This window comes from Schistosoma haematobium, chromosome 7 (genome assembly GCF_000699445.3).
Source record: "Schistosoma haematobium chromosome 7, whole genome shotgun sequence".
Classification (NCBI taxonomy): Eukaryota; Metazoa; Platyhelminthes; class Trematoda; order Strigeidida; family Schistosomatidae; genus Schistosoma; species Schistosoma haematobium.
The window spans coordinates 17,205,539-17,221,327 of record NC_067202.1 but is presented as its reverse complement, the minus strand read 5'-3'; the positions used below and the strand labels follow the sequence as shown (position 1 = coordinate 17,221,327).

At 36.7% G+C, this 15,789-nt stretch overlaps 1 protein-coding gene across 1 annotated transcript in view; it reads right to left on the bottom strand.

Moving 5' to 3' along the window:
- Nucleotides 1-15,789, bottom strand: part of MS3_00011199 (uncharacterized protein) — a gene marked incomplete at its 5' end in the record, with an annotated part of 88,388 nt that overhangs the window by 18,624 nt on the left and 53,975 nt on the right. The window contains 2 exons of the mRNA XM_051219605.1: nt 5,204-5,378; nt 14,832-15,141. Coding sequence (XP_051064563.1) covers nt 5,204-5,378; nt 14,832-15,141 — 485 coding nt within the window. The remainder of the gene's footprint in view (nt 1-5,203; nt 5,379-14,831; nt 15,142-15,789) is intronic.

The following is a 15,789-nucleotide window of genomic DNA, read 5'->3' as shown; positions in this document are numbered from 1 at the left end:
CTAATAAAGAAAGGAGTATTAAGGAAGAATGGTTAAGTAGTATGCTTTCTAATTATCATGTTTGATATTTGAGATAGATCATTGTCAAATGGTTACTTTTAGAAAGTATATAATTACACTTCTAATTAGTGAATACGTTATACCTGGAATAACTGTGTACCTAAATGATTCTGGTGGATATAAATGACTCTAGAGACTTACATACAACCATCCATCTGTTCTTCATAATAAACATTTTGTTACCCATTCACATCTATTCTTAATGAGCTAACACTTATATGGTAACCTCAGTGAATATCGCCATCATAACGATTTTACATGTTTGTGTGGACACATATTCATAGGAGGGAATAATCCAACAATACAATCAAAGGTTATTGAACATGTCCCTAGATGTCTTCAAAATCAGTTAGTGTCATGTGTTCCGATCAATGTGGGACGTAGACAATCATGTTCATCAATAGCGAGACATATCATTGAAACGGGGTGAAAAAAATCAATATCAATACATCGTTTAAAACGTTATACAGAAATTGTTGAGGACGAATTCTGAGGTTTATATTGAAGCCTTAGCCATTTGTAAATTTAAACCAATAAACCCCACCCCCTTAGATGTACAAAAACAGTTTGTTGTAACTTTGAATTTACCCTGGTAATACTTAAGTCATTTTAATTGACGTTCATTAATTTCCATATAAGTATATATGTGACCAGATTGTTTGAAATGTATAGCATTAACATCTCATATCTGTTTCTAGATCAACTCTGTCTTCTAATTACTCTATTGAAATTTATAAAAGGGATTAATTGCTTTAATTACCGTGAAATATCAAAGCTTTAAAACAAATAGGGATAGTTTTGAAGATTGCAGTAATTTAATATTTGAATTCATGAATTAATAGAAGTTAGACCATCATTGAAAATCTAGAAGACCATTGAGTCTAAAAATAGTGAGCTGCTTGAACATCTTTGCCATCTAGATATTTTGACAAGTTATCTAATTTTGTTTGTTATACAATCTTAGCACTTTGACAAACCAATGACGTTTGACCGGTATGCGCAGCTTAGCGTCTTTATTGATCCTATGTCCGCCTAACCCGTCCACTTGAGTTCAGAACACCAATACTAGCTCAGATAGTGGTTGGAGGTAGTCCACAGGAAACCCTGAACCCAGGTTTCGTGCTACTTGGCACTCGTCAGCAAGGTATGCCTGTAATATTGAGGGAAATGATGCTCCCTGGCGGTGCCAAGTAGCACGAAACCTGTGTCCAGGGTTTCCTGTGGACTACCTCCAACCACCATCGAATCTCAATATATAGTGCACGCAATGTCGAGTCACCTAGACTGGTGGCCACATTGCAACATGGTAGATAGCATTCGACCTGCACTAAATAAGGACTTGACACACATGGCATTGATCACCACCCAGTGATCAATCAATTGTGACCAATACCAGCTTCCAATATGCGATGTGAATCGAATCATTTATTTTAGACATACTAGGTTAATATATCAGTCAAACAGATCGAAACGCACCATAAAATAGGAAATAACATTTGCACATAATAAAGCCAAAAAGTGGCTGTAAACGTGGGAGGCAGTAGTCAATAAACTGAACATAACTTAAGAACCGTAAGTCGTACAATAATAATATAGAGGTCAAAATAAAGCTTAGAATAAGAGGAATATAAATATACATAATCTAATTATTAAATAGTTACACCATAAGAATATATAGATAATATTAGTCCATTAATAGGTCTCAGACGTTACTCGTAATGTAATCTTCGCTCGGATATAATCGTTTTAATATATCATTATGGCTATTAATAGCATAACCTATTCAGGTGTGTTTCTGAAAAATGTACGACTTGTCGTCGTATACGTTACAAAAGGCCCAATCAGAGTTATCGTGGTTGTAACGAAAAGGATGTACATTATTCTGATGTCCATTGACTGGACCGCTAACTTCTAACTAGTAATTACTCAATATTTCTCGTCAGAATCAATCAAGAAATAAGAAATGGAAACTTGTTGAAGTACTCTGTACAGAGAATTCTATATTGTGCATCGGTTCAAGTTTGTCACGTCTTTTATTCCCTTCATTTAAGAATTTCAAAGAACCTTAATCTAACCGACCCTTGAAATTCTTTAAATTCATTATATATATGTTCTATTCAGTAAGTTGTTCCAGTGACAATACAGTTAAAGTGTAATCATTATGATAGATATGCTTGAAACTAATAAAGTAGTATTGGGTTACTTTCAGGAATTTTCATTTTATCATTTTGATCTATGGTGAGGAAAATTAAAATGTGAATGGACAGTAAGCGTGAACAGACAGACACTTTGCTTATTAATTCTTGAATAAGTGATTACCTTCGAGTTATTGCTTCCTACTCTGAATTGCTTGTAATCATCCTGAGTAAAGTATTTATTTATTTAAGTACATAGACATTAGTGCAAGGGGGTACCAAATGTGTATGTGCCACACTTCATCACTTGATTTAATTTGGTTTGAGCTCCTCGGCAGTATCCTAGCCCTTACATAAATCAAATGATGAGTCAAGTATTATGTATTTGACACTATAATTTATGGATGAACCAATCGGATATAAGATGACAGGTCTTGGATTTCGGCGCAAAATTCATTTATCCATTTGATTAAATAGCATTTTAGCTGATATCAGTTCGTGATGAAAACTCTAAATCTAATTCCTCACCTTAACCATCAACTGTAAATCATAATCTTTATTATTCACACAGGTTTCTAACTCTCATTTAACCCCAGTAAGTAGGTGGACATTCTCAACATTACTTTAACGTCGCTCAAAGGTCACCTGTTATCTGTCCTATACTCGGGTTTCCCATTTTATTCAAGAATCGTGTGTTTGTTATAACGTGATCCAGTTTGGGTATAATGTTTTGATCGAGTATCTAGTCTAGTAACCGTATGATTCCGATCACCGGTCGTATGATAGTGATATATTGTGGCAAACAGAAAATGTTTTTATTCTCCCTTTATGTACCATTATTTCGGTTGGATATTTTTTGTATAAATGATACAACTATTTCCTTGATACAGTTTCACATAATTAGTCAAGAAGTAGTCGGTTATGTCTGGGGACATCATGTATGTAAGAGAATACCAAGTCTAAGCATAAATTCATGTCGGTAATTTTTACAACTAATTCACAGTTATTATATTAGTAAAGTATCATGTCCTTTCATTGATTTCTACTCCGAACTCATTAGCAGTCACTGCTTGTAGTTATGTAGAATAAAGAATTGCCAAGATTTACTGTGGTTTCTCTATTCTTGATCGTGAATTGTGTATCTGATATGACGGGTTCTAGTCTCTGTATTATGTACAGTGATTTTCACTAAAGGTGAATAATTTACTTATTCAAAGTAGTCTGCCTCATATTTACATCTTGCTTACTCCGTTGCGTTGAAACTACATGCGGTCCTACTGACTTAGCTTGACGTAATGGGTTAAAACAAATATCTGTGGCTAAATCATTTGACTGTATTAAGATGGGGAGATAAGACTCTACTCAAATTTTTACTGTAGTGCTGAGAATTCTATATTGTACCAAAATACAATATTGAATAAGGCCATTAATAATAATAATAATAATAATAATAATAATAATAATAATAATAATGATAAACCTTGTTCAGTATTTATAAGTCTTCTAACTGAACTCTAGATTTGGTTTCTTAAGCTCTTTAGTAAATCTCAGGCTAAATCTACACAACGACTTAAACACGAGAGAAAAAGTGCGAAATATGGAAAGAAAGCTTTACTCCAAGGTATGTTTATGTGCAGAAAATCCAGGGTACTTATAGCATTTTAGATGGTCTTGGGCTTCGGGAAGTTTCTGGAACGCTATTAAACACAGTAGCAGCATAGGTAATTATCCATTCAGAAACTCGACATGTCACTTTACACTTTCTAGATGTTTCTGGTAAAACTTTTATTGAATGCTGATTGGATAAGTTGCTTCTCAACATTTTAAGAAACTTTTTGGCTATTACAGGATCTCCCCAACAAATACACCATACTACTCTTCTACAATGTAATGGTATTTTACCATCGACTATAGGTGATGCTGAGAATGACTTTATAATGTTAAAATCACTATCCAGAGAATCAGAAAGAAATCTGTACAAGTGTATTTCAGTTTAAAATTAAACCTGTAAGATTAAAGTGATTTAGATAACTTATTAATTTAATAGTTAGATTCATGAGTCAATTGAAGCTAGGTAACTATGGAAGACTTAGAAGCACTGGACGGCCGTTTCGTCTTGCTGTGGGACTCCTCCGCAGTGTGCACCCACGATCTCTCCCCGCGAGATTCGCACCAGGACCTATAGGTTTAGCGAGCGAGCGGTTAACCACTAGATCATTGAGCCGGCATTCAACGATCTTAATGTCTAACTTCAACCAATCCACCTTATTGATTGTTTTATTAAAAAGTCATATCTGTTTTTCAACTTTAATCAGTATGTCACTATATCATCTTACAGATCGTTTTCATGATCATAAATTGATTTATAGAAAATTATGAATCACCTACAAAGTTGTATTCAACAAATTTATTGGAAATTTAAGGGGACTGATATAACTTGTGGCCTTGTGCCCTATTAATACATGACGTAATGGTACCGCCAATTAGAGAACGGTAACTCATCGACCGGACCAATGCGCATAAACCTCTATGAGCAGTCTACAGTCATTATCAGTCCTTCTTCCCGTCTTGTTGAGTCCAGAACACTAATCTCAGCCTCTGTGATATGAGCCGTTTATTTTAAACAAACTGGGTTTATGTACCAACCAGACAGACCACATCGTACCACAAAATAGAAAATACACATTTGTACAAGATTTAGTCAAATGTGGCTGTGAATGTGGGAGACTGTAATTAATAGACTGAGCATAACTCAAGAATAGTAAATCGTATAATAACAGCCTATAAGTCAAAATGAAGCTTATAATAAGAGGAAAATGAATATATATAGCTTAGTTACATAACAACTATACAATAAAAAAATATAAGAATCGTAATGGTCCATAAATAGATTCCGACAGTCATGATTCTCATCGGGATTATAACACAGATGTAATGGAAATCTTGGAAATTCATCTTAGTTTATTCCAAATATCATTCTATACTATAATAATAACAATAAAGCTTACTTTTTCTTCCGTCTATTAGTTTTAGGTACAATTCCATTTGTGGTTGAACTATTCATCTCACGTTTACCTCGATGACTTTTTATTGATGTATTAACTGGGAGTGGTTCTAATTTTTGATTATCATCCAATAATACTTGTTTATTGTTGTTATTACTATTCAAATTAGTCGATTCATCTAGCCCGGTAAAACAAAATAAGTATATGTATATGTATGTAAATGTATAGTATAGGGTTGAGCAAATCAGAATCATGAAAAGGATTTTTACATTATTGTGCAAAATTAAAAACTTACATAGAATGAGCTGTAAAAATACCTTTATGTATTTCTCAATTCCTGTTAGGTTTTTGATCTAAAACCATTCATTCTTATGGTTATATAAATTTTTGTGTAGTGGCTAAGGTCTGTTAGTGACAAAATGCAGAATCTTTTGACAACTCTAAGCAACAATGCAAGCATGTTCGGGATGCGATTCTTCCCCTCGAAATGCAAAATGTTGCTTGAGGATTGGGTTGCATCGACACCCGTACTAATGATAGGGAGTGAAGTAGTTGAGCGTGTCAACCGCTTCACTCATCTTGGGAGTCTCATTGACTTTGTGGTCTGGCGTGTGGCGAAATCTCAGCACGGATACAGAAGGCTCGACTAGCTTTTGCCAACTTGCGTCATTTATGGCGTAGGCGAGATATCCGTCTATCAACCAAAGGACGTGTTTACTGCTCAGCAGTTCGTTTCGTCCTACTTCATGGCAGTGAAACATGGCCGGGAAGAGTAAGTAATATTCGTAGGTTACTAGTATTCGATCATTGGTGTCTACGAAACATTGCTCGTATATCCTGGGACCATCGAGTAAGTAATGCAGTTGTTAGGAAACGGGTACTAGATAAGGATGGCAAATCCATTGATGAAGTGGTGAAACTTAATCAGTTGAGATGGCTGGGACACGTGTTACGTATGCCCAACGACCGACTGCCTCGACGTGCGATGTTCAGTGGTATAGGAGTAGGTTGGAAGAAAGCTAGGGGCGGCCAGACCAAAACATGGCACAAGTCCATGAAGTTACTGACAAGTAGACCGAGCCATGTTGATAGGTGTAAACTATCTGGTTGGGGACTGAGAGACGATAGCAGCCGATGGTTAGAGACCCTGAATGACATGGCTCAAAAGCATTTGCAATGGCGCAGGCACATCTACTCTTTGTGTCCTCCCAAATTCTAATCTCCTGAATTCCGCTTATTTCTTTTTTTCTCTTTCTAAATTTATTATACTCCTTGAGTAACATCTTCAAAACCTAATGTTTTCGATGACTGTTTATACTTTTACTACTTCTACGACTATGGGATTTGAGTCGACAACTGCATCTCTGTGCTAATGTGGTGTGGCAACTCGAACTGATGTACGTACGTACGAAGTTCTACGTTCTTGCTGAGTAACTGACTGACTGAGTGATGTAAAGTCCTACCTTATACTTTTAATTTCTACCTTAAATACCGAATCCTAACTGAGAACATTGTGCGGGAGTCTTAGAAATCTAGTCAGATTCTTAAAAGCGTTCGTGAAATTCGGAAATCTTTATTCATTGAAATGACTCTAGATAACTATTTTTACGATATACAGGTAGAATAACTTGTAGAAGACTTGAGATGATTCATTAGTTAAATAAAATCTGTTAACACTTTGTAAGATTATTGTTTTCTCTTCTATTTACAAAATCTTTATTCAGACTAATTAAAATCTGACTAAGAATTCTTCAAGGTTGTCTACAGTTCATCTGTATATTAAAAATTAAAAACTGAAAAAAAAGATTGACGATCATCTTGCGCAACCATTCATTCATTGTCTGAGGTAGATACCTGTCTCATGGATCATGGATCGGTTGCAGTAAAACATTAACACCATCGGATACCGGCTCAGTGGTCTAGAGGTTAAGAGTTCTCGCGCAAGGCTTATGGTTTTTAGTTCGAGACGGCCGTTCAGTGCTTTCAAGTTTTCCTAGGTGGTTTAGCTTAAATCGACTCATGAATTCAAATAATAAATTTGTGGATGTATTAATAAATGTTGTACTCTGGAAACTTCTGGAATCATGCTACATTAAGCAGTGTAGTAAGCAATCATCCAATCATAATATGACACAGAATCCGTCAATTTTTCCGTGATGGAGAATATTTATAGCTCAGGATGAGACTGTTGGAAATGTTGTGGTGAACTGGATAGTTTGGTTCTAAAGTTTTGATTGTTCTTTTGAACAATATCATCAGTACGTACATCAAAGAGAAGTGAATTACTAATATTTCTTCATAACTAACTAACTAACTAACATCTTGTCTTGTTAACTCCAACGAAGCATCATTTAATCAATAAATCGAAATCAATCAGATTCATTAGTCATTAAGTAAAAGGATTAGCAACTGCAATGCCAAAAATCAAGTCAGGAAAGAAACTAAACCAAATAAACTTACAAACAATGAGTGCTCCACTCGTAAGCTACTAGTAATTGATCACAAATGTCTTAGAAATATTGCTCAGATCTGATGGGATTACCGGGTAAATAATAGTGAGGTTAGAAACAGGGTATTAGGGAATGATGATGGTAAATCAGTTGATGAGGTTGTGAATCTTCATCGACTGAGATGGTTGGGCCACGTGTTTCGTATGCCTGAGCACCAATTACCACGACGTGCAATGGTGATTAGTGTTTGGAATGTTGGGAGAAAGTTAGGGGCGGCTAAAACATAACATGGCATCAGTCATTGAAGTTACTAACTTCTCGTCTGAGTCATGGTAGATGCAGACTACTTGGTTGGGGTCCGCGTGACCATCTTGACCAATGGTTGGAGACTCTTGGTGACATGGTTCAGAATCTATCACGATGGCGTCGGTGTATACACCCTCTGTCTCCCTTTAAACTAAGAAATTAAAATCGCTTTATAACTTTCTTTCTACGAACTAATGCCTTCTTCCTTTACTATTGTAGTGAACAAGAACACCAGTGGGAAAAGTCGAATGTATTTAACACAAAATTACAGGACTTGTTCATAAAATCTAACAATCGTAAAGTAAATGCTTAATTTGCAAAATGTCCATCAATTGTCTCATAATGACTCAGACTTTATTGTTCTTGCATTTTCATACAAATTGCATTCTGTTTCCATTGTTTACTGTTCGATCCTCTTGTCTCTTTGCTGCCAGACCTTCTGTTCACGACTAACATCATATACTACTTATGTCAATATAAGTAGCACACACACTATTTCCTCATACACAATTTTTCTTTTATACATTACCACCACTAAATTAATTACTTCTATGAATCCGGTGTTCATCTTGTTGAGCTAATGAGGTGTGAGAACTTTGACCGATGCATATAAATGTGCCTGATCTTACGTTGTATCTGTCTGACTGACTGACTGCTTCATAACGAAACTATCCAGTTCAATGATCATAACCCTTACAACATTCTTATTCTGAACTACAAATATACTCTATCATCTCATAATTAATGATCAACTAACAGGATTTTCAAGGAAATTTCTCTCATCATAGACTTAAATCGATAATTAAAAGAACAAACAAACAAACAAACAAGCAAACATTATTTACAAGTTCCAGAAATATTCATAAAACTCAAATCAGTTAGTGATTAATCAATGTACAGATTGGTGAAAATATGCATTAGTTTAATAATAACACACCATATTAGGGTAACAACATGATCAAATCAATAAGATTCAATAATAAAGATATTGAGAAGGTCTAAAAGTTAAAAGAAAAATATGGTTCGACAGTACAAAATGAAAATGTCATACATGAAAGCAAATCTAATGTGAAATATTCAGTGAATGCATCTGAGTCATTATAACAGATTTTGAACTATTCCAATCAGTATCTTCATGCACTAGTTGTAGTTATTGTACAGAATCCAAGTTAATTAGTCAGTCAGTCAGTTACAACGTAGGAACAGGCATATATATGCATCGGTACAAGTCGCCACATATCATTAGCACAACAAAACTAACACCAAATTCATAGAAGTAGTTACTTCAATGGTAGTAATGTATAAAAGAAAGATTGAACACAAAGATGGATATAGTACAGGGAGAAAAATTAGTTCGTAGAAAGAAAGGTGTAAAGTAATTTCAATCTCTTAGTTTAAGGGAAGACAGAGAGTGTATACACCTATACCATTGTGATCGATTCTGAGCCATGTCACCAAGAGTCTCCAACCATTGATCAAGATGGTCACGCGGACCCCAGACTACAAGTTAGTGACTTCAAGCACTAATTCCACGTTTTGGTTCGGCTTCTCCCCAAGTTAATAGTCTGGATCTACCTACACGACTTAGACTAACGGTCAACGACTTAATGGAATAATGCCACATTTTGGTTTGTTTTCGTAGTACTTACTTTTACACTAACCAGCGTTATCAGTCGAAGCAGGAAGAGGGTTATGTATACATGAAATATGTTCCAAACGCTTTATTCAATGAAGATTCATTATCCTACCAACTGACTTGTTATCGCTGATTAATACCTTAAACCTCATCTCAACACAACTGTCGGAGATGCTAGATCCTCAAATATCCCTTGGCAAACTTCTTATTTTTGTAACTTGTTTATGGAAATTTATATTTCTTATCTTTGCGAAAAAAGCGTTCACTTTTACCTTCGGTTTGTGCTACCCATCTGGAAGGACCTCAAACATCATTGGTTAGTTTTCTCCCATAGTACGCTTTCTTGTGACGATTTTCAAGGAAATTTTTGTATTATGTATATATACGCATGAGTTGTATGCTTTTTCTTGATTCTCCCATCTGTTCGTCGGATTATATATTTTCCCGGCTGAATCTTGTCTTCTTCCTCTGGTTATCAGGGTTGGAGCGTAGGGAAAATAGCTTAGCTTGTTCTGTTATGTTTCTAACTTTCGACCCGTTCACCGGACCTAGGTGCTATCTTAATCCCTCAAACATGGTGAATACTTCTTCGGATGTACCGTGGTTCGCAAAAAATCTTTCGGAAAAATCGATGATTAAATACTAGTACCAGAGCTGAATTTTGAGCAGTTCAGTCGTTTTTCGGTTGACAGACAGACATCTCGCTTGCACTATAAGCGATGCAAGCTGGAAAACGTTTCTCGACAAACATCAGAAGGAATGAACCAACTAACTGTCTGGAGAACTTCAAGGAAATATACCTAGAATATGACCTGGAAACCTAAAATATCCTATAGAAAATCAGCCGAACAGTACGACATTGTAAGGACTAATATTTTTCATCATAAGCAATCATTACATTTTAATAGATCAAAATTCTTCAGAAAATTTAAGAGGTCTCACTGTTTGAACTGTGTATAACAAAAGCTAATAGTCTTACTATCTCATTATGTCTAAATTGAATTCAACACAGTATCAACTGTAGACAATGATCAACTACAATCCTGAAAATCGATGGGAAGACTAAAATAACTAATATCATATACGAATCAAAATTCGCCCGATTGCACAAGTTAGTGACTAGTTAGACGCAATTGTTAGGTGAATAACACGGTGAGGCGAAACTATAATTTTAATGGACGAACCAATCACGTATAAAATAACAGGTTTCGGATTTTGGTGTGAAATTCACTCATCCATTTGGCGAAATGGAGTTTTGGCATTTAAGATGATTTCAACAGTTGAGATCATGAGTCAATTAAGCTAGACCATTATGGAAAACCTAGAAGCACTGGACGGAGATACTGATAGGTCCTGGGTTCGAATCCTGCGAGGCAGGGTCGTGGATGCGCACTCCCGAGGAGTCCCACAATAGGACGAAACGGCCGTTCAGTGTTTCCAGGTTTTCCATAATGGTCTAGCTTCAACTGACTCATGATCTCAGCTGTTGAAATTACTACAGTCTCCACAAAACCCATTCTGATTTAAGATGATTTCAGTTCATGATGAAAACATAAAATCTGATTCCTAACCCTAACCATCAACCGTAAATCATAATTCTAATTCCTCACACTGGTTTATAACCCTCATATGGTCCTAGTTATTATGTGGACACTCTCAAGGTTACTTTAGCGTCACTCAAAGGTCGTCCATAAATTATAGTGTCACCGACGATGGCGTTTGAAATGAACTCTACTGGGTTCAAGTGAACATCAACTCAATCTGGAATACAGGTATATCTAACATAAATTCAGTACCAAAAAGGATAAAACACACATCTTGGATTTTACAGCTAGCCATTATCCATTTTTGCTTAAAATGCTTGTGACTTGATGGAAATATTAAAGCAATCCGAACAGGTTGTATATATGCCAAAAGAGATTGATCAATTATAGTTCTAATCATCATTCGGAAAATTTAAATGACCAATACATATGCATTTAAGGGTACAATTCTTCATATGATAACGGTTAAATATTTTGGGTAATATAGTTTAGACTTAGTCTCATTTAAGTAAACGGAATGACACTTTGTTTCTTTCTTATTTTTGAGCTTCATTATCTGACTTACGCCTGTTACTCCCAATGGGGCATAGGCCGCTGACAAGCATTCTCCAACCCACTCTGTCCTGGGCCTTCTTTTCTAGTTCCATCCAATTCTTGTTCATTTTTCTCATGTCTATCTCCATTTCCCGGCGTAATGTGTTCTTTGGTCTTACTATTCTCCTTGTGAGGGCTTGTCTTGTGACGCACTTGGGTGCTTTCCTCAATGTGTGTCCTATCCACTTCCAGCGCTTCTTCCTCATTTCTTCCTCCGTTGGGATCTGGTTTGTTCTCTACCACAGTACGTTGTTGCTAATAGTGTCCGGCCAATGGATCTGAAGTATTTTGCGTAGACAACTGTTAATAAACACCTGTATCTTCCGGATGATGGCTTTTGTAGTTCTCCAGGTTTCCGCCCCATACAGTAAAAATGTCTTGACATTTGTATTGAAAATCCTGACCTTGGTGTTGGTTGACAGTTGTTTTGAGTTCCAGATGTTCTTCAGTTGTAAATATGCTGCTCTTGCTTTGCTGATCCGCGCCTTCACATCTGCACCAGATCCACCCTGTTCATCAATGATGCTGCCCAGATATGTGAAGGTTTTTACATCTTCCAAATCTTCTCAGTCAATTGTGATTGGATTGGTGCATTCTGTGTTGTATCGGAGAATCTTGCTTTTCCCTTTGTGTATATTGAGACCTACTGCTGTTGAGGCTGCTGCTACACTGGTCGTTTTCTCCTGCATTTGTTGTTGCGTTTGGGATAGAAGGGCCAGATCATCTGCGAAGTCCAGATCGTCCAACTGCATCCTAGATGTCCATTGTATCCCGTGCTTCCCTTCAGATGTTGACGTCTTCATGATCCAGTCGATCATCAGGGGAAAGAGAAAGGGTGAGAGTAAGCAACCTTGCCTGACACCGGTCTTCACTTCGAACGACTTTGTCAACTGACCTCCATGCACAATTTTGCAGTGTAATCCATCATATGAGTTCTGGGTGATATTGACTATCTTCTGAGGCACGCTGTAGTGTCGAAGAAGTTTCCATAGTGTTGTTCTGTTCACGCCATCAAATGCCTTTTCGTAGTCAATGAAGTTAATGTAGAGTGATGAATTCCATTCAATTGATTGTTCCACAATGATCCGTAGAGTTGCGATTTGGTCTGTACACGATCTATCCTTACGGAATCCTGCCTGTTGGTCACGAAGTTGGGCGTCTACGGAGTCCTTCATCCTGTTTAACAATACCCTGTTGAAGACTTTTCCCGGTATTGAGAGAAGAGTGATGCCCCTGTAGTTATCACAGTTGCTGAGATCGCCTTTCTTTTGTATTTTGATCAGGAGTCCTCCTTTCCAGTCTGTTGGTACTTGTTCCTCATCTCAAATCTTATTGTACACTTTTTATTCGCTTGAAACTAATTCCTTCTTTTCGAACTGTATTCTTCAATGTTTGATCTTCTTCAGTACTACATCTATGGAGTTCTAGAGATTGTTGAAGTTTATTGAAACCACAAGCCTATCCAAGCTAGATTACCATTCGAAGCATCGAAGTACTGGGCGGTTTATTGCTGAGGAGTCCCATACTAGAACAAGACACTTATTCAGTTCTAACAGGTTGTCAATGGTTGTCCAACTTAGATAAGTTCGTGATTATAATTTATTCTATCTAAACACATAAACATTGATACAAGGAGGCAATAAATCATTAGATTTTATGTGAGGGCTGGGATACTGTCCGGGTGCCCAAACCGAAGCAGGTGGTTTTTATAGGGAGGGACGATCGAAGCCTTTGACCTAAAGGTCTAATTCACAAGGCAGTGGAGTAACGTCAGGAGATGCAGTCCCATAGTAGCCAGTGACTAACAATAGGTTCATACACCATTTGTTCCTTCAGGATCCTTTAACCCATGTGCACTATTGGTTTGGAATGAGAGTTTCCCAACTCCTCTAAGTGGATCCTCCATATTCACTGACCTGGTTAGAGCGCCGGATATTCGCTTTTCTTCCTCTCAATTTCGTAAACAACAACCATTGTGCGAGAAGACAGTGAATAGGACTTCCCTTGGAGTGGTTGTATGTATGTGGTCATATAAGAGCATATGGATAGGGAGAGAGCTGACTCTCCCCACTCTCGGCCGTATCAAAGCATTTCATCTCCTCATGCTTTATTTAGTATACTGACTTGAGTTAATACATTAACTTACATACCAGACTTCATGACAATTCTGTTTGATGCTAGGAATGGGCGAGACTTTAATTTATGGACGACCTTTGAATGAATCTTAAGTGACCTTGAGAAATATTAGTCAATTAGCAAACGGTCAGTATAGAGTAAAAATATATTATACAAAACCAAAGAAAGAAAGTGGATACACTTCTTATACGTGGTTCAAAAACTTGTCAAGGTTAGAAAGAGGCTCAGAGGCTCCAAATTCATAACGCATATAGCAGAGGAACTCATCCATACGGCTATAGAATAGTCGACCTCTGGAGTCATGATAAAGTCTCAAATACTCTTTCAACCCCGACTACATATTGTTTGTGTGCAATCCGATTATTGAGTACACAAAATGCTACTTGTGGATTGTCGTATGCCGTGATGGTGTTCTCGTGACTTTCGAGTTGCCTGATCTGCCAAGGGCGATGGGACAGTGCATGATGCTATTGTTGTGTGCTAGGTTCAAAGACAATTTTATGCTATATGCATGCGAATCCGCCCCGTTATTGTTCCTATTTGGCCCCCAAATGCCCTGGTATGACCGAGAGTGGGGTGGGCCCGCCCTCCCTCTTGAAATGTTCTCATACGACCACGCGTATACAGCCTCTGACAGGAAAGTCCTACTCATTGCCTTCTCGTGGCTATAATGCCAGAAATTTTATTAAGCCAAATGGATGAAAGGCTTTCGCGTTAAAATCCGAGATCTATTATCTTATACCTGATTGATTCATCCACAAACTATAGTCTCGGCGTTTTATTTGTTATAGCCGCTCAATTATCACGTTTTGTACAAAATTCCCTGTGAACCGATCGTACATTAGCATGAAGCACTGAAGTTGGCGCCGTAACCTTGAAATCTCTAAACCGCTTCTGATTGGCTCGTCCATAAATTAGAGTCTCGCCTAGAAATGATCATCTCTTGACAACATCAAATCACTTACATGATTTATTATCATTACGTTTAGACGTATTGTCAATCAATTGATTTGGTGTAATATTTTTCATTTTCTCCATATTATTCTCATCAATTGAATTATGTTCATTGAATATATTTTGTATAAGTTGAATACATGAATCATCAGTGAATAATCGTCCTGGTCGACTAATTTGTAATGCATTTTGTATATTCATATTAGTTAATAATAATGATGATGATTGATTAGTTGGTTGTTTGATTTGTTCAGCTTTAATGGAATGAATATTTATGGAAGGATTTTGTGATACCGATTGTAGTTTTGTTTTATTCACTGTCTGGTAATGAAATGAAAAAGTAAGAAAATTATAGGAAACATAGTAGTAATCAATGCGGGTCAAGATAACCAACCAGTGTAGTGTACACAAAGGAAAACCCTACATCCCCAAATAATAACATGAATAATGCTAATCCAATCACACTTGATGGAGAAACTCTGGAAGGGGTGGAAAATTTCACTTATGTGGACAACATCATCAATGATCAAGGAGAATCTGATACAGATTTAAAGGTAAGGATTGGCAAAACAAAGACAGCATTCCTAAAGTTGAACAATATATAAAACTCAAAACAACTGTCTATCTACCAATATCAAAGTCAAAATCTTTAATATGAACATCAAGACAGTTAATTCTACTTTACGGAGCTGAAACTTCGAGAACTACCACAACCCTCATCAAGAAGGTGCAAGTATTTATAAACAGTTGTCCACACAAGATACTCAATATCCTTTAACCGGATACCATTATCAACATCCTATGGTAGGAGAGAATAAACCAACTTTCAGATAAAGAGGAAATTAGGAAAAGACGTTGGAAATGGATAAATCATACACTTCGGAAACTATCAAACTGATATCACGAGAAAAGCACCGAAATGGAATCCTGAAAGGAAATGGAAAAGAGGAAGACTAAGTAATTCATTAC